This window comes from Nerophis ophidion, linkage group LG08 (assembly GCF_033978795.1).
Source record: "Nerophis ophidion isolate RoL-2023_Sa linkage group LG08, RoL_Noph_v1.0, whole genome shotgun sequence".
In the NCBI taxonomy this organism is placed as follows: Eukaryota; Metazoa; Chordata; class Actinopteri; order Syngnathiformes; family Syngnathidae; genus Nerophis; species Nerophis ophidion.
Window position 1 is genome coordinate 14,705,829 of NC_084618.1, and position 20,000 is coordinate 14,725,828.

Here is a 20,000-nt window from a genome sequence, read left to right on the forward strand (position 1 = left end):
GAAATCATGAAAAAATGAAACTCAGTTGACAGTAAGAAGTCGTTGGATAAGCCAGTGCACTTTATATATGAAAAAAGATCAAAAATAGTCCATTCATCGGCAGTGCGCCTTATAATCCGGTCCGCCCTAAGGTCTGGAAAGTACGGTAGTAAAAAAAAAACTCTCCAGGGATGCAAAATAAGAGTTAGACACGACTCCACTTACTTTTTCTTTCCGCATCTCCTGTCTGAGCAGATCCCGTAGTTTCTGGGCATTTTCCAGCCTCTGGATATCTGAAGGGTCGTTTAAAAGTCGGCTCAGGGAGAATCTGGCAATGGACTTCTTGGTCTTGGACGACAGAAGAGTCTTGGCCTTCTCTGACAGTTCAGCAGCCTCTCTGTCTGGCAGAGAAACTTTATCCAGCGGTCTGTGAGGAACCTTAATCGAACTGTTGGGGCTCTTCTCTGCCTGTTTGCCAAGGTCTGGCAGCGGGGGGACTTCTTTTAGGGCGTCAGCACACCCCTCAGGCGGGGCAAGGGTGGGTTGCACGTGAGGTAGCTTGCTGTCTGGCGTGGGCGTGGGGGAAGATGGGGTCAGGGGTGTGGCTGCTGGACTTTTAGCTTCATTTGATGTTGTCGACCCAAGTTCTGAGACCTTTGCCGGACTCTCAGGGACCAACTTGGCGGGGGACTTGGGCACTCGAGGGACAATGGAGGGGCGACCCGGGGCCACTCTGGGCTTGACAGAGAAGCGCTTCCTCCTCTGGACGGCAGCTGACGAGGCTTCCCCACTTGGCTCGTTTCCATCGCTGAACCAGAAAATCACTTTTCTTATCAAGTCATATTTTATGAAGCTTAATTTGTGTTTGTTATGAAAGTTTTTTTGACACTGAATGTATGTAGCTGAATGCTTTGTGTTTGAATTTTGGAAATACAATTTATTTGAATCAAATTATGCTGCCAATTTCATTAGATAAAAACTTGTAAGAAGAACGTGTGTGTTTAAAAATATGGTATGTTAAAGTACATTTTTTTTATAATCCATTGTGTAAAAATTCTGTGTAAAAAAAAATAGTTGTATAGAAATTCTGTGTAAAAAATAAGTGTATAAAAATTAATTGTGAAAAATGATTGTGTAAAAAAATCATTACATAAAAATTAATTGAAAATAATTGTATAAAAATTCAGCGCATAGAAATTCAGTGTAAAACAATTGTATCAAAATTCAGTGCATAAAATTTCATTGTAAAAAATAATTGCATAAAAATTCAGTGTAAAAAATCCTTGTATAAAAATTCAGTACATAAAAATTAATTGTAAAAAATAATAGTATAAAAATTCAGTGCATGAAAGTTCATAGAAAAAATTGAAAAAAAAAAATAAGTGCATAAAGATTTGGTGTAAAAAATAATTGTATAAAAATTCAGTGTAAAAAATCGTTGTATAAAAATTCAGTACATAAAAATTAATTGTAAAAAATAATAGTATAAAAATTCAGTGTAAAAAAATAAGTGCATAAAGATTCAGCGTAAAAAATAATTGTATAAAAATTCAGTGTAAAAATAGGATTGCATAAAAATGCAGTGCATAAAAATTCAGTGAAAAAAAATGTTTGGATAAAAATTCAGTTGATAAAAAGTCATTCTAAAAAATAACTGTATAAAAATTGAGTGCATAAAAATTCAGTGTAAAAATAGGATTGCATAAAAAATAAGTGCATAAAGATTCAGTGTAAAAAAATTATTGTATAAAAATTCAGTGTAAAAATAGGATTGCATAAAAATTCAGGGAAAAAATAATTGTATAAAAATTCAGTGTAAAAATAGGATTGCATAAAAATTCAGTGAAAAAAAATGTTTGTATAAAAATTCAGTGGATAAAGTCATTCTAAAAAATAACTGTATAAAAATTGAGTGCATAAAAATTCAGTGTAAAAATAGGATTGCATAAAAATTCAGTGCATATAGATTCAGTGTAAATAAAAAATTGTATAAAAATTCAGTGTAAAAAAATAAGTGCATAAAGATTCAGTATAAAAAATAATTGTATAAAAATTCAGTGTAAAAATAGGATTGCATAAAAATTCAGTGCATAAAAATTCAGTGAAAAAAAATGTTTGTAATAAAATTCAGTGGATAAAGTCATTCTAAAAATAACTCTATAAAAATTGAGTGCATAAAAATTCTGTGTAAAAAATAATTGTATAAAAATTCAGTGTAAAAAATAACTGTATAAAAATTGAGTACATAAAAATTCAGTGTACAAAATGTGTGCATAAAAATTCAGTGGATAAAAAGTAATTCTAAAAAAATAATAGTATAAAAATTCAGTATAAAAAATGTTTGTATAAAAATTCAGTGGATAAAAAGTCATTCTAAAAAAATGATTGGATAAAAATTCAGTGGAAAAAAAATTATTGTATAAAAGTACAAAGCAAAAAAAATTATTTTATAAAAATTCACTGTGTAAAAAATCAGTTCCAAAATAATTGTTGCTTAAAAACTCACTTTGGGTAAATTAAGACTGAAGCGATCAATTCTGTCTCTAAATGAGGTGAGTTGGTCTTAAATGACCAGAAGTGAGTCTTGAGTTTTGAAGCAACAAATATTCTGGCACTGAATCTTTATTCAACTAAATTCTCAGCATAATTTGATATAAAAAATGTCAGTTCACAAAATTCAAACACAAAAATTCAGTGTAGAAAAGGGGCTTTCGGGGTAAAAACACAAATGAAAATTCCTAATATTTCACTGTGGTCCAAAAATGTCTCACCCTAAGGCGATAGGTGCAGCCACAGGAGTGTCCACAGGCTTGTTGTCATCCACTGTGGGCACAGGCTTGTTGTCATCCACTGTGGGTAAAGGCGCACCCTCGCTGATGGCTTTGGGGGCCTGGCTGACCTCCTTACCCCCTGGAGTGGCTTCCTGCGGCGCGGCTCCCGTCCTTCCAGGTCCGCCCACATTGGGACGAACGCTGAATCTCGAGCGCCGAAACATCCCGACCTGGGCATGTTAAAAAAAATAAATAAATCCATCAATATTTTTGTATCCTGTTAAGGATTGTAGGACACATGTAGACAAATAACCAGTCATATTATTGATCATTTAAGAATGAGTATGTTTGGGATATGGGAAGAAGCCAAAGAGCCCAAACTACACACAGAAATGTCCACGGATGTACTTTTTGTGGACGCCGTAAGTTTTTGCTGTCGTCCAGCATTCTGTCTCTGTTTACTTTGTAGCCAGTTCAGTTTTACTTTTGCTTTGCACATACATCCCTATGCTTCATTGTCTTTTCCTTTTGTTCATTTTTGGTTTAAGCAATACAAACCTTTTTACCTGCACACTGCCTCCCGCTGTGGTCTGCATATTGGGATCACTACATGTGTCTCACCCGACACATTCCGACTTTTTACAAATCAAATAACTACCTGCTGCCACCTACTGACGTGGAGTATTACGTGGTCGCCCTAAGTAACGACACATTATTTGCAGATTATAATTAATGATTTGCAAAAAATATTTTTGGGGACCAATTAGGTGAAGTATCTGACAGCAAACTAGTGTGCTGCGGCACAGTGGTTAAAAAAACACTGCTTTAGAGCACAGCTGTAACGTCTTTGTTTACATTTTTGCACATTGCACTATTTTCTTACACTTTATTAATCATTTCATACGTATCCATTATTCATTTAAATAAGTTATTAAGTTTTCCATTTGCCATTTTTATTTTGTTGACATTGTTTGTGTGTTTTCCATTGCTTGTGTTGACATGTCAGTCTTCCTTGAATGCTGAGAGATTTATAATCAAATGAAGTTCAATTTTATATATGTTTTCTCCTGGTCCTTATTTTCCATAGGTCATTAAAGATATCAAAATGATGACAGATATAAAACCCTTATCCAGTTTTCAGCTATATCGCTACTACTGAAAGGCCTACTGAAAGCCACTACTAGCGACCACGCAGTCTGATAGTTTATATATCAATGATAAAATATTAACATTGCAACACATGCCTTTTTAGTTTAATAAATTGCAATTTTAAACTTTGTGCGAAGTATCCTGTTGATGACGCGAACACAGGACGTCACGGATTGTAACGGACATTTTGATCCAGCCCAATCCCAGCTATAAGTCGTCTGCTTTAATCGCACAAATACACAATATTCTGGACATCTATGTTGCTGAATCTTTAGCAATTTGTTCAATTAATAATGGAGACGTCAAAGAAGAAAGATGTAGGTGGGAAGCGGTGTATTGCGGCTGCCTTTAGCCACACAAACACAGCTGGTGTTTCCTTGTTTACATTCCCGAAAGACGACGGTGAAGCTTTGCTATGGAACAGAGCGGTCAAGCGAACATGGTTCCCTACCACAAGTCAACCGGCAGGTTTCGTTGAAAAAATTATGGTAATAAGTCGGCTCTTACCGTAGACATGAGCAGAGATTGCGTCGTTTCTCGTGCACCTGTCAAAGAGGCAGTTGCGGACTCTCTTGCCTCCTCCGACCGGCCGCCCCTGAACGTGGGATGCTTCCACCGTGGAAGAGGGGGGGAAAAAGCTCACACAGCCCAACCGGCTGCCTTCGCTTCACCTCGTCGAGAAATGTGGCTTCCCTCAGAGACACTGGCGGTCACCACACCTGTGGCCACACCCCCACGACTTTCAGGTACGACCATATCATCTCACTAATACACTAGTAACACAATAGGCAGATAAAGGATTTTCCAGAATTATCCTAGTAAATGTGTCTAATAACATCTGAAATGCTCCCACTGCCCTCGTCTTTTTTTTTCTTCTAGTCCTTCACTCTAAATTTCCTTATCCACAAATCTTTCATCCTCGCTCAAATTAATGGGGAAATCGTCGCATTCTCGGTCCGAATCGCTCTCGCTGCTGGTGGCCATGATTGTAAACAATGTGAGGAGCTCCACAACCCGTGACGTCACGCGCACATCGTCTGCTACTTCCGGTACAGGCAAGGCTTTTTTATTAGCGACCAAAAGTTGCAAACTTTATCGTCGATGTTCCCTACTTAATCCTTTCAGCAAAAATATGGTAATATCACAAAATGATCAAGTATGACACATAGAATGGACCTGCTATCCCCGTTTAAATGATAAAATCTCATTACAGTAGGCCTTGAAAAGTCCAGTTGAGATCGATTGAATGACCTGAATGGATTAAAAAAATGTATATTTATAATCGATAGTAAATTTAAATAGACGCCCAGTACTCTCTGCAGTTGAGTAAATAAACACCTCACTGTAGATATTGTATATTTCATATATTAAATGTGTTCACAAGTCGCAATCCATGAAGTATCAAGTCGTGCCAGTTGGCTTAACGACTAAACAAAACTAAATTGAACAAAATATATAAATAGTAAAAATGAATAACGGAAGTTGTAATAGTTTAGTAGTAAGTTAGCTTGTTGTTAGCATTCCGCTAAGAAGCCTTATGCTTCTGTTGTTCCAGTCCAAGAACCCGCACACACTTTACCCTTCTTTTAAAGCTACGTTTTTTTAAATTCATACCTCGTCACAGATGTCCTTCCTGGGAGAAATAATAGTCCATTAATTATCAAGTATCAGCAACGAAGGAGTTGACGACGCTCGTCCGCCATCTTGCCAATGACGCAATAATTTCTCGCCGGTAAAAGGCATTGTGGGAAATGTAGTTGGAGCATTGCGATAAAGGAAATTAAATACGTTTTACTTTTCACCAAACTTTTTGAAAGCAAGAGCTACTTCTTGGGTACTGATTAATGCGAAGGGCTACCAGTTTGATACACACTTAAATAAATTGCCAGAAAGAGCCAATTTGCTCAATTTACCTTTGATAAATACATCTATATATATATATATATATATATTAAAAAATGGGTATTTCTGTCTGTCATTAAAAGAGGAAAAAAAAAAGGAAAATAAAATTTTGAAACATAGTTTATCTTCAATTTCGACTCTTTAAAATTCTAAATTCAACCGAAAAAAAATGAAGAGAAAAACTAGCTAGTACAAATCTTTTTGAAAAAATTGCAAAAATAATTTATGGACCATCATTAGTCATTTTTCCTGATTAAGATTAATTTTAGAATTTTGATGACATGTTTTAAATAGGTTAAAATCCAATCTGCACTTTGTTAGAATATATAACAAATTGGACCAAGCTATATTTCTAACAAAGACAAATCATTATTTCTTCTAGATTTTCCAGAACAAAAATGTTAAAAGAAATTCAAAAGACTTTGAAATAAGATTTAAATTTGATTTTAAAGATTTTCTAGATTTGCCAGAATATTTTTATTTTATTTTAATCATAATAAGTTTGAAGAAATATTTCACAAATATTCCTCATCGAAAAAACAGAAGCTAAAATGAAGAATTAAATTAAAATGTATTATTCTTTACAATAAAATGTATTATTCTTTACAATAAAATATCCATCCATTTTCTACCGCTTATCCAATCCAATCCAATCCACTTTATTTATATAGCACATTTAAACAACAATAACGTTTCCAAAGTGCTGCTTATTCCCTTTTGGGGTCGTGGGGGGCGCTGGCGCCTATCTCAGCTACAATCTGAAGGAAGGCGGAGTACACCCTAGACAAGTCGCCACCTCATCGCAGTAAGGTTGTATTTTTTTTCTCTAAAATTGTCTTTCTGAAAGTTATAAGAAGTAAAGCAAAAAAATTAATGAATTTATTTAAACAAGTGAAGACCAAGTCTTTAAAATACTTTTTTGGATTTTCAAATTCTATTTGAGTTTTGTCTCTCATAGAATTAAAAATGTCGAGCAAAGCGAGACCAGCTTGCTAGTAAATAAATCCAATTGAAAAAATAGAGGCAGCTCACTGGTAAGTGCTGCTATTTGAGCTATTTTTAGAACAAGCCAGCGGGCGACTCATCTGGTCCTTACGGGCACCGCGTTGGTGACCCCTGTTTTAGATGTATTTTTTTTATATACTTTTTATTTTGGGAATAGCATTACGTCTGTTCATTATGACTCACAACAATGCACTCGTTTAAGAAGAGAGAAAGACACACTCTTCTACGTTTATTTAGATTTAATAATGTTCACCAATTACTGTTAGTGTGCTAAAGTTAGCATGCTAGCCCGCTAACGCTAAAGTGCTACCTTTTTTTTCTCCATTTCCGCAGCCATACACCTTAGTCATATGACTTGGTATGTGACACATGCTAACCGTTAGCATGTTCATTTTAGCATGCTAACATTAAAGTGCTAGCTTTTTGAACTAATTTTGCAACCATTTAACCTGGAGTCACATAACTCGGTACGTGACAGCTGTTAACCGTTAGCGTGCTAGTTAGCATGCTGGCTAGCTAACCTTTTCATCTAATTTAACATTTTTTTCCCCATTTCCACAGCCATACACCTTACAGTCATATAACTTGGTATTTGAAACATGCTAACAGTATGCATGTTTGCGTTAGCATGCAAAGATTAAAGTGCTAGCATTTTGAGCTAATTAACGCGGGCAACCGTTTAGCCTCGAGTCACATAACTTGGTATGGAACCCATGCTAACAATAAAATGCTATCTTGGAGTCACATAACTGCACGTGACAGCTGTTAACCGTTAGTGCTAAAGTTAGCATGCTAGCAAGCTAACTTTTTCATGTAATCTTACACTTTTTTTCTCCATTTCCGCAGCAATACACCATACAGTCGTGTTACTTGACATGTGAGGCATGCTAACTGTTAGCATTCAGTCATTACCATACGCACTAAATGTAAGCATTTTAATGTAGGCATGCTAACATTTTAAGCTAGCTCTTGTGGAGAATGCATATATTTGTAAGAGTTCTTTCTTGTCCCATGTGTACTCTTTTTGCTTGTATCTTATCTCCGCAAGTAAACTATGTGCTTTACCTTGAAGGGGTTGGAATGTGGGAGTATAACATACTTCCTTTTTACCTAATCAATTTTAGAACAATGAGGCTGTATACCTTTCTGGGCAGGGTGGGGGCTGTTTTGTATTCAATAAGTTGTCTTTCAGACCGCTTCGAGATGCAGCTTTTAACGGACTGTAGGACTGGTCTCCTAAAGCTTTAGTAAAACTTAATATTCCTATTCTTGTCTTAATGGTCCTTATTAATCTGCATATATGTCATCTGAAAGCATTTGGGATTGACCAGTGACTTTTATTCCCTGAGAGGAAGACTAGTCAGACGCAACACTCGTTAGCATGTTTATGTTAGCATGCTAACATTAAAGTGCTAGCTTTTTGGGCTAATTTTTACAACCATTTAACTCGATGTTAGCTTGCTGGCATGCTAACTTTTTCATCCAATTTTTACACTTTCTTCTCCATTTCCACAGCCATACCTTACAGCCGTGTTACTTGAAATGTGAGGCATGCAAACCGGTAGCATTCCGTTGTTAGCACACATGCTAAATGTTAGCATGCTGACTTTTTGGAGTTGCGCCTAAAACTCTTGGATTCTGACATTCGGCACCATTTTCACAGTACAGCGACCCCCGGCACAGATAGCAGGCCCATTAAAATGTCCTCGTTTTCCATCTTTCTGCATACGCGGGAGTACATTTGAATGAACACATACTCGCATCTGCAGCTTTGTCATTATTTTATTTCTTTAATACAGACAACATCAGCAGTGGACCTCTTTGGACACTTCTCTCATATCGCTTCATTTTTTTTTTTTTCTTTTAATTTCTATCTTTTTTTTTGGGCCACGCTTCAGCAGATCATGACATAACATCTGTTAGATCAATAACAACGGCAATTACAAATCAGACAAATAACATCAAAGGAGACGGAGAGGTGTGGGCGGAGTCCATCTGTTCCATTCTTTTATCCCCAGGATGTCAATTCATGGAATCTTCATTTTGGCTGCAAAACATGACTTGGGGTTATTTCTTAATGAAAAAAAAAAACAATACAAAAGGAATAAAGTAACTTCTTACTTTTTTTTTGTTTATTTTAGGGTCAAGCGAAGGGATTCCCAAAAGGATCCCCAAAGGTAGCCGAGTTCTGACCAACAGGAGCAGTCTGCCGTCAAGAAGCACAATCATGATTATTACATTGCTGCGTAACGTGGCAGCAGTTTGAGGCTTTCCCTTTGTACCTTGGCGGCAGGCGGGGCCCCAAAGGGAGCGGAGTCGGGGGTTCCGAATGCTTCGTCAAACATGTCCACATTGAGGCCTGGCCCGGAGTTGTTTAAGGTGGGGCCAGAGGAGAAGGCGCCGTCCAGGAGAGCGGCGGTGTTCGGACCGAAAGCCGGCGCCACTTTGGGAGCATCTGGAGAGGAAAAAAGACAAGACCTTGAGGTTAGAGACGGCATTTTTGAAGGGAGCCGTTCAAAAGACTGGCTCATTATTATGTTTTTTTTTTGTTGTTTTTTCTAAATCAAGGAAACAGTCACTAATATCAGTTATGTATCTAAATAATTTAAATTACACCAATACTACACTAATGGTGGGAAATAATCTGAAATACTGGCTATTTTATTTTTTTACATTCTTAACATTTTATAAGGCGGTGGCATATTTCCACGCTTCCACTAGTTTGAACTTTGTATATTGTTAAAATAATAATAATAATAGATTTTTTTTGTAAAATGAGCATAACAACCTCAAGGTGCCGCAGTGTAAAAACATAGTAATAATAATAATAATAAAAAGATAATAAAAATAAGTAAAATATAAAAAGTAGAAACAGCCCAATAGCTAGAACCAGCATGCATGTCTACAAAAAGGCTTTCTTACAAAGATGGGTTTTGAAGCCTTTTTTAAAAAACGTCCACAATCTTAGGTGCCCTCAGGTGGTCAGGGAGAGAGTTCCACGGACTGGGAGCAGCGGAGCAGAAAGCCCGGTCTCCCATAGTTCGTAATGTGTAAGATTTTAACAATATCGCAAACAACTAATAAGTAGTGGGAATAAAATAAATAAATAAAAAGTATAAATAAAATATGCCATCATTACACTTGAACTACTACCTTTTAGAATAATGAATCAGATAAGTGAATCCAAATATAAATAAATGAAAGAAATAAACGTATAGATAGAAAGCATTAGGGTTGTACGGCATACCGGTTCTAGAATAGTACAGTGATACTAACGATTTTCGGTACTATATGGTCTTTAAAACGTACTCGGTCACGTGGTGACATTGCTGCTTTTACAAGCAGAGGAGCATGTTCGGCAGCACACCTACACTGAGTACTTACAATCAGACAGTGTGTAGACAGAAAAGGGAGAACTAACGTTAAGGTGAAGTTCTAACACTGAAACAGGAAGAGGTGCTCCAAGACATGGCGAGCGAGCTAATCACTAATCCTGGCCTCCATGGCGACAAATAAAGTATGTTTCTTACAAGTAGCATTATCACTGGAGGACGAGGAATTGCTAAACATGCTTGACTACACACCGTCGGAGGATACAATAGCTGACCGCCGTCACAATGTAAACAAACGCCATGGGTGGATCTACACCTGACATCCACTGTAATGATACCAAGTACAGGCACGTATCTAGTCGATACTACTATGATTACGTCAATATTTTTTGGCACCACAACATCTTTCGTTTTTAAAAAAAGTTATGTTTATAAAGTCAGTAAATACGTCCATGGACACATGAGGACTTTGAATATGACCAATGTACGATCCTGTAACTACTTGGTATCGGCTCGATACCCAAATGTCTGGTATCATCCAAAACTAATGTCAAGTATCAAAGAAAAGAAGAATAAGTGATTATTACATTTTAACAGAAGTGTAGATAGAACATGTTCAAAACAGAAAATAAGCAGATATTAACAGTAAATGAAAAAGTGGATTAATAATCATTTTTTACAGTTTGTCCCTCATAATGTGTAGATAATAATAGGTGTATAAATGACAATATGATACTGCATACGACTAATTAGGAGGATTTGTTTGTTTACTTACTACTAAAAGACAAGTTGTCTAGTATGTTCAACATTTTATTTAAGGACTAAATGCCAATAATAAACATATGCTTCATGTACACAAACATTTTTTTGTTAGAGTACAATTATTTTGTGCTCCCTTTTATTTAGAAAAGTACCGAAAAAGTATCAAAAGAAATTTGAGTACCGGTACCAAAATATTGGTATTGTTGACTGAAATTACTGCCAAAACTCAAAACATGCTTTTACACACGCCCAACAATTTGCAAGTTAAAAAAAAACAAAACAAAAAAAACATTTGCAATCATAAAACCAATTTTCTTCAACTAAAAAACAATTAAAGAAAGTTAAAAAAAAAAAAAAAAAGTGTTCTGAAAGTAAAATAAATAGGAATTTAAAAAAACAATTCACAAGGAAAGAAAATAATCTTCAGGTTAAAACTTTTGGCAGTAATATTTCACCCATAATTTTCACCTTACAACCACAGGTGAGGTTTTTTTTGCACATGGTGCCGTCCGCAAAAATAAAATAAAAAGCAGGGTGGGGAGTAAAATGGTGAGGGTAAACTTACAGGTTGAGCTTGTTCAACTGTCATAACTTGAAGCAACATGTCTGTATATTTTCCAATCCTTTATTTAATTGCTTTTATATACTTGCAAAGTGTTTGTTTAATGGAAGAACATACTTTTTACAGAATTGTATTTCATACAGAGAGCCATCAGACTCTGTAATGCATATGTTCCTTTAGACTGTAAATGTACTGTAAATGTATAATGTATATATATTATTCACATGTGAATAGTGCTGTATAATAGACTGTATTTACATTATTCACATGTAAATAATGCTGTATAATAGACTGTATTTATGTTATTCACATGTGAATAATCCAGTATAATAGACCATTTATATTATTCAAATAATGCTGTATAATGGACTATTATTCACATATGAATAATGCTCTATAATAGACTGTTATTCACATGTGAATAATGCTGTATAGACTATATTATTCACATGTGAATAATCCTGTATAATAGACTATATTATTCACATGTGAATAATTCTGTATAATGGACTGTATTTACATTATTCACATGTAAATAATGCAGTATAATAGACTATTTATATCATTCAAATAATGCTGTATAATAGACTATTATTCACATATGAATAATGCTGTATAATAGACTATTATTCACATGTGAATAATGCTGTATAGACTATATTATTCACATGTGAATAATCCTGTATAATAAACTATATTATTCACATGTGAATAATTCTGTATAATGGACTGTATTTACATTATTCACATGTAAATAATTCTGTATAATGGACTGTATTTACATTATTCACATGTAAATACTGTATAGTAGACTGTATTTATGTTATTCACATGTCAATAATGCAGTATAATAGACTACTTATATTATTCAAATAATGCTGTATAATAGACTATTATTCACATATGAATAATGCTGTATAATAGACTATTATTCACATATGAATAATGCTGTATAATAGACTATTATTCACATATGAATAATGCTGTATAATAGACTGTTATTCACATGTGAATAATGTTGTACAAGAGACTATTATTCGCATGTGAATAATTCTGTATAATGGACTGTATTTACATTACTCACATGTAAATAATGCTGTATAATAGACTGTATTTATGTTATTCACATGTGAATAATCCAGTATAAGAGACCATTTATATTATTCAAATAATGCTGTATAATGGACTATTATTCACATATGAATAATGCTATATAATAGACTATATCATTCACATGTGAATAATGTTGTATAATAGACTGTTATTCACATGTGAATAATGCTGTATAATAGACTATATTATTCACATGTGAATAATTCTGTGTAATGGACTGTATTTACATTATTCACGTGAATAATGCAGTATAATAGACTAGATTATTCAAATAATGCTGTATAATAGACTATTATTCACATATGAATAATGCTGTATAATAGACTATTATTCACATATGAATAATGCTGTATAATAGACTGTTATTCACATATGAATAATGCTGTGTAATAGACTGTTATTCACATGTGAATAATGCTGTATAATAGACTATATTATTCACATGTGAATAATTCTGTATAATGGACTGTATTTACATGTAAATAATGCTGTATAATAGACTGTATTTATGTCTTTCACATGTGAATAATGCAGTATAATAGACTATATTATTCAAATAATGCTGTATAATAGACTATTATTCATATATGAATAATGCTGTATAATAGACTATATTATTCACATGTGAATAATGCTGTATAATAGACTATTATTCACATGTGAATAATGTTGTATAGACTATATTATTCACTTGTGAATAATGCAGTGTAATAGACTATTATTAAAATAATTCTGTATAATAGACTATATTATTCACATGTGAATAATTCTGTATAATTGACCGTATTTACATTATTCACATGTCAATAATGCTGTATAATAGACTGTATTTATGTTATTCACATGTGAATAATGCAGTATAATAGACTATATTATTCAAATAATTCTGTATAATAGACTATATTCACATGTAAATAATGCTGTATAATAGACTATTTATAATAGACTGCATTATTCACATGTGAATAATGCAGTATAATAGACTATATTAATTACATGTAAAAAATAACTAAGTGTTTATTGTCTATTGTAAGTGAACTGTTGAGCTGAATTTCCCCCAGGGTGCAGGGTGGGTAATTGCCGGTGCTAAATTAGCATGTGATTAAAAACGGCTCCCAATCAAATTACTTAACTGGGCATCGGAGCTGTTCAAAAGACTACATGTTCGCGAACATCCATCCATCCATCCATTTTCTACCGCTTATTCCCTTTCGGGGTCGCGGGGGGCGCTGGCGCCTATCTCAGCTACAATCGGGCGGAAGGCGGGGTACACCCTGGACAAGTCGCCACCTCATCGCGAACAAATAGAGAAATAAACGTGTGCGGCCCCTGCTGGTGTCTTACCGTTAGCAGTCACTGGTATTTGATTGATGTCAAAGTCGTCGTGGTCGGCAGCATCTTGGGGCACGCCTACTTTATTGGAGAAGTACTGGTCGAAAGCCCCCGACTCTTTCCCGTCGGTCACCTGCTCGCCTTTCCTGGCAGGGATGGCGGGGGGCTTGGCGAGCTGGAAATCCTTGAACATGTCCTTCCCGGTCTTCTTCTCCTTCTCCCCGAGGGGGTCCAAGGCGGTGAAAGCATTGTTCTCAACCTTGGGCAGCTCCTTCGCCGGCGGCCGAGGGGGCGGGCGGGATGGGCCCGGCTGCTCGCCCATCATGTGGAAGGCGCCCGCCTGGAAAGGGTTGGTGGAGGCCGGCTGACCCCACCCCGGAGCCCCCAGCGGGCCCACGGGAGGAGGCGGACCCCAGGCGTGGGGCGGGGCGGCAAACTGAGGCGGCATCTGCTGGCCCCAGGCGGCGGGGGGGATGGGGAGACCGCCAAAGCCGCACGGCTGTGGGTATGCGGGCCCGTACATGGACGGTGCGACGGTGGAGGCTCCCCACATGCCCGCTGCGGGGATGGCGGTGCTGCCTGGTGCTGGAGGACCTAACTGCAGATCTCCTGGACGTGACCACATTTTCTTTCAACGCCGGTCAAAAAGTTTTGAATAAAAGACGGCGCTTACCTAAAGCCGCAATGGACGACGGAGCGGACTTGTTGAAGAGGTCACCTGCGGCCGATGACCCGGCAGGCTGACCAGGAGCGGCGAAGAGTTCTGCCCCGAAAAAGTCATTTGCTGTGGACTATTAAGGGACAGTAGTCAGGTCAAGCTCCATGTGTCTTAGTCCTTTTAAAAGGTCCCCTCGCATACTTTGTTACATTATAATGGGCCTGCTGCAATGCTAGCAGCCCATATTATGACACATGCTAACTGATAGCATGCTCACGTTAGCTAGCTGGCATGCTTACATTGGCATGCTAACTTTTTCAGCTAGTTTTGCAACCGTTTACCCCAGAGTTATATAACTTGGTATGTGGCACTTGCTAACTTTCAGCATGCAAATGACAGCATGCTACCGTTAGCATGCTAAAATTAGTGTGCCAACTTTTTGAGCTGGTTTTGCAACCGTCTACCCCAGAGTCATATAATTTGGTCTGTGACACAAAGTACGCACTTTCTCGAATTTTAACCCTAAACCAAACCCAAACCCTAACCCGTTATCAAACTGCTGTGTCTCATTTGCAAGTATGACAATAAGTTTTGGTGACTTCCTCCCGTTCAACCTCCTGTGTTTTCACATTCTCAAAGTGCACATCCTAACCCAAACCCAAACCCGTTATCAAACTGCTTTATCTCTTTCGCAAGTATGACAATAAGTTTTGGCGACTTCCTCCCGGTCAACTTCCTTTGTTTTTACATTCTCAAAGTGTGCACCCTAACCCAAACCCTAACCAGTTATCAAACTGCTGTGTCTCATTTGCAAGTATGACAATAAGTTTTGGCGACTTCCTCTCAGTCAACTTCCTTTGATTTCACGTTCTCAAAGTGTGCACCCTAACGCAAACCCCAACCAGTTATCAAACTGCTGTGTCTCATTTGCAAGTACAACAATAACTTTTAGCGACTTCCTCCCGGTCAACTTACTTTGTTTTCACGTTCTCAAAATGTGTGCACTTTGAGAAAGTGCGCAATCTAACCCTAAATTAAACCCAAACTCTAACCAGTTATCAAACTGCTGTGTCTCATTCGCAAGTATGACAATAAGTTTTGGCGACTTCCTCTCAGTCAACTTCCTTTGTTTTCACATTCTCAAAGTGCGCACCCTAACCCTAAACCAAACCCTAACCCGTTATCAAACTGCTGTGTCTCATTTGCAAGTACAACAATAAGTTTTAGCGACTTCCTCCCGGTCAACTTACTGTGTTTTCACATTCTCAAAATGTGTGCACTTTGAAAAAGGGCGCACCCTAACCCTAAACCAAACCCCAACAAGTTATCAAACTGCTGTGTCTCATTCGCAAGTATGACAATAAGTTTTGGCGACTTCTTCTCAGTCAACTTCCTTTGTTTTCACATTCTCAAAGTGCGCACCCTAACCCTAAACCAAACCCAAAACCGTTATCAAACTGCTGTGTCTCATTTGCAAGTACAACAAGTTTTAGCGACTTCCTCCCGGTCAACTTACTGTGTTTTCACATTCTCAAAATGTGTGCACTTTGAGAAAGGGCACACCCTATCCCTAAACCAAACCCCAACCAGTTATCAAACTGCTGTGTCTCATTTGCAAGTACAACAATAAGTTTTAGCGACTTCCTCCCGGTCAACTTACTTTGTTTTCACATTCTCAAAGTGCACATCCTAACCCAAACCCAAAACCTAACCCGTTATCGAACTGCTGTGTCTCATTTGCAAGTACGACAATAAGTTTTAGCGACTTCCTCCCGGTCAACTTATTTTGTTTTCACATTCTCAAAATGTGTGCACTTTGAGAAAGTGCACACTGTAACCCTAACCCCAACCCCAACCAGTTATCAAACTGCTTTATCTCTTTTGCAAGTATGACAATAAGTTTTGGCGACTTCCTCTCAGTCAACTTCCTTTGTTTTCACATTCTCAAAGTGCGCACCCTAACCCTAAACCAAACCCAAACCTGTTATCAAACTGCTGTGTCTCATTTGCAAGTATGACACTAAGTTTAGGTGACTTCCTCCCGTTCAACTTCCTTTGTTTTCACATTCTCAAAGTGCGCACTTCCAGAAAGTGCGCACCCTAACCCTAAGCCCAACCAGTTATCAAACTGCTGTGTCTCATTCGCAAGTAAGACAATAAGTTTTGGCGACTTCCTCTCAGTCAACTTCCTTTGTTTTTACATTCTCAAAGTGTGCACCCTAACCCAAACCCTAACCAGTTATCAAACTGCTGTGTCTCATTCGCAAGTATGACAATAAGTTTTGGCGACTTCCTCTCAGTCAACTTCCTTTGTTTTCACATTCTCAAAGTGCGCACCCTAACCCTAAACCAAACCCAAAACCGTTATCAAACTGCTGTGTCTCATTTGAAAGTACAACAATAAGTTTTAGCGACTTCCTCCTGGTCAACTTACTGTGTTTTCACATTCTCAAAATGTGTGCACTTTGAGAAAGGGCGCACCCTATCCCTAAACCAAACCCCAACCAGTTATCAAACTGCTGTGTCTCATTTGCAAGTACAACAATAAGTTTTAGCGACTTCCTCCCGGTCAACTTACTTTGTTTTCACATTCTCAAAGTGCACATCCTAACCCAAACCCGAACCCTAACCCGTTATCGAACTGCTGTGTCTCATTTGCAAGTACGACAATAAGTTTTAGCGACTTCCTCCCGGTCAACTTATTTTGTTTTCACATTCTCAAAAAGTGTACACTTTGAGAAAGTGCACACTGTAACCCTAACCCCAACCCCAACCAGTTATCAAACTGCTGTATCTCTTTGGCAAGTACGACAATAAGTTTTGGCGACTTCCTCCCGGTCAACTTCCTTTGTTTTTACATTCTCAAAGTGTGCACCCTAACCAGTTATCAAACTGCTGTGTCTCATTTGCAAGTATAACAATAAGTTTTGGCGACTTCCTATCAGTCAACTTCCTTTGATTTCACATTATCAAAGTGCGCACCCTAACCCTAACCTTAACCCAAACCCCAACCAGTTATCAAACTGCTGTGTTTCATTTGCAAGTATGACACTAAGTTTTGGTGACTTCCTCCGGTTCAACTTCCTTTGTTTTCACATTCTCGAAGTGCGCACTTCGAGAAAGTACGCACCCAGACCCTAACCCCAACCCCAACTTAGTGTTAACCTTGGTTCCATTGATAGCTGACTTTGGCTAGCCTTTATATACGAGTTAGAATGCATAAAAAAAGAAAACCATGTATTTTTGTCTTACATAAGGATTGTGAGTGACAGACAAAACTCCCCAAAAGTGCAATTGTCCATTAAAAAGGAGTACAATAAAATAAAAGCTTAAAAACTACACATCTGAGTGACGGTGCCGTTAAAACCAAAACATTTCCAGGCCATGTTCCCACATGCAAACTGGACAAACCAGGGACATAGAAAGAGTGTGAGGTCCCACTCGGTCAATTATTTTTCTTTCCCCCCCAAAAAATACCATTCCCAAATAATCCCCCAGCATGCATTGCCACTTACCAGTCGGTGGAAAGGTGAGCGTTAGCAAAAAGACAGGAGACAAGAGGTTACAGCAGAAAGAAGCCCGCGTGACCGCATGCGTTCGGACCGAGCCGATCCCTTCTCGTAGCGCCAAGACACCCATGCAGATGCGGAGGTAGAGAGGGGGGCGTGTCAAGCGACCAATTACGCGGTGGGGGGAGGGGCAAGGACCCACCTAAGAAGGCATCACACATGCAGTGAATATACCAAAGTCACCTTTTGACTCCTTCGACTTCGTCCGGGCTTAGAACTCTGGGGCGGCGGGGTTAGGACCACGGAGTCCTTGCTATGACTCACTGGGGCTTCGTGGCTTATCCCGTTAGAAAAGGGGGCGGAGGAGTCAAAAAAGGGGTTTTTGGCGGAGAGACCAGGTCCAGACTCGTTCCCGTCCATCAGGGTGATGGCGCCGCCCTGCGTTATCTCGCCCCCTAGTGGCCACTGGCCGTTGCTGAGCGCCAGGATCATGCTCTTGCTGCTCAGCGCCTGCCGGCCGAGGGTCGGGTCTGAGTCCCCGCTCGCAGGGTGCGAGCGACCCGGCGTTCCGGAGAGGGGATCGTCTCTGAAAGGGTCGCTGTCCGGGGCCGGGAAGTAGCCGAACGCCGGGCAGAAGGGGTTCTCTGTCGGCTCGCCGGCGCAGGAAGTTAAAACGCTTCCCTTAATGCAATTCTGATTGCCGTCGACTTCGGCGGAAAAGTCCAGCAAGAGAAAATCGTTAGAGTCCTGGTTAACAGGAGAGGGAGGGAGACGCGGGGATCAGAACACAATGACAAGGGAATCACAGGTGAAAACCATTTAAAGCTGCTAAATCCATTTCAGCCACAAAGTACGTCAAAGTGTGTTGCTTTTATTTAGCCCGATGTAAAAAAAAAAAAAGAATTCGTGCCGCAAAAAATCTATTTACTGTATTTATTTACTGTATTTTCCGAGCCATAGGGCACACTGTCGATGAATGGTCTCTTTTTGATTTTTTTAATTATATTATAGTCTATATATATCTTTTATATACGATATAGAGATCTTTTTTTTAATTGTAGTCAAAGGAAAGAAAGGAGTCATATTATCAACCCAGTGTAAATGTAGTCATAAAGGGTTTTTTACCTAAAAAACACTGAATAAATAAAAATAAAAAACATACAGGATTTGAAAAAATTGGGGGGGGGTTTGAAAAAAGAAGACATTTTTAAGGTGTCTGACTTATTTCATTTTGAAGTAGTAGCAACTTCCTCCCAGTCAACTTTCTTTATTTTCTCATTTTTGAAGTGCGCACCCTAACCAAACCCAACCCAGTGTAAACATAGTCATTAAGTGTTTTTTACCTAAAAAAATAAATATATATATTTTTTTAAAAACTCGATTTCAAAAGATTGGGGAAAATTTTTTTTTTTTTTTTTTTTTTTTTAAAGACATTTTTAAGGTGTCTGACTTATTTTGTAGTAGTAGCGACTTCCTCCTGTTCAACTTTCTTTATTTTCTCATTTTCGAAGTGCGCACCCTAACCAAACCCAACCCAGTGTAAACATAGTCATAAAGTGTTTTTTACCTAAAAAAAATAAATATATTTTTTTTAAAAACAGGATTTAAAAAAATTGTGGAAAAACTTTTTTTTTTTAAATACATTTTTTAAGATGTCTGACTTATTTTATTTTGTAGTAGTAGCGACTTCCTCCCAGTCAACTTTCTTTATTTTCTCATTTTTGAAGTGCACACCCTAACCAAACCCAACCCAGTGTAAACATAGTCATAAAGTGTTTTTTACCTAAAAAAATATTTTTTTTTAAAAACAGGATTTCAAAAAATTGGGGAAAAACATTTAAAAAAAAAAAAAAAAGACATTAAGGTTTCTGACTTATTTTATTTTGTAGTAGTAGCGACTTCCTCCCAGTCAACTTTCTTTATTTT

The 20,000-nt window shown here is 37.6% G+C and overlaps 2 protein-coding genes across 7 annotated transcripts in view; both read right to left on the reverse strand.

The window, feature by feature from the left end:
- Nucleotides 1-5,644, reverse strand: part of zgc:162472 (uncharacterized protein LOC553495 homolog) — an 82,415-nt gene extending 76,771 nt beyond the window's left edge. For all 4 annotated transcript variants that reach the window (XR_009807753.1, XM_061907786.1, XM_061907785.1 and 1 more), the window contains exons 1-3: nt 5,514-5,644; nt 2,751-2,980; nt 205-787 (exon numbers count right to left, since the gene is read on the reverse strand). Coding sequence is in view for 3 of the 4 variants with exons in the window: in XM_061907786.1 (XP_061763770.1) it covers nt 205-787; nt 2,751-2,974 (807 nt within the window). In the remaining variant the exon portion in view is untranslated. The remainder of the gene's footprint in view (nt 1-204; nt 788-2,750; nt 2,981-5,513) is intronic.
- A 2,926-nt stretch (nt 5,645-8,570) lies between these two features.
- The window catches only part of dab2 (DAB adaptor protein 2), a 56,585-nt gene continuing 45,155 nt past the window's right edge, over nt 8,571-20,000 (reverse strand). Inside the window, exons 9-14 of one of the 3 annotated variants that reach the window (XM_061907788.1) lie at nt 18,318-18,821; nt 14,581-14,698; nt 13,920-14,516; nt 9,089-9,261; nt 8,928-9,012; nt 8,571-8,853 (exon numbers count right to left, since the gene is read on the reverse strand). In XM_061907788.1, the coding sequence (XP_061763772.1) occupies nt 8,950-9,012; nt 9,089-9,261; nt 13,920-14,516; nt 14,581-14,698; nt 18,318-18,821 (1,455 nt within the window). In that variant the 3' untranslated portion in view covers nt 8,571-8,853; nt 8,928-8,949. The remainder of the gene's footprint in view (nt 8,854-8,927; nt 9,013-9,088; nt 9,262-13,919; nt 14,517-14,580; nt 14,699-18,317; nt 18,822-20,000) is intronic. The other 2 variants (XM_061907787.1, XM_061907789.1) reach the window with 2 other exon arrangements.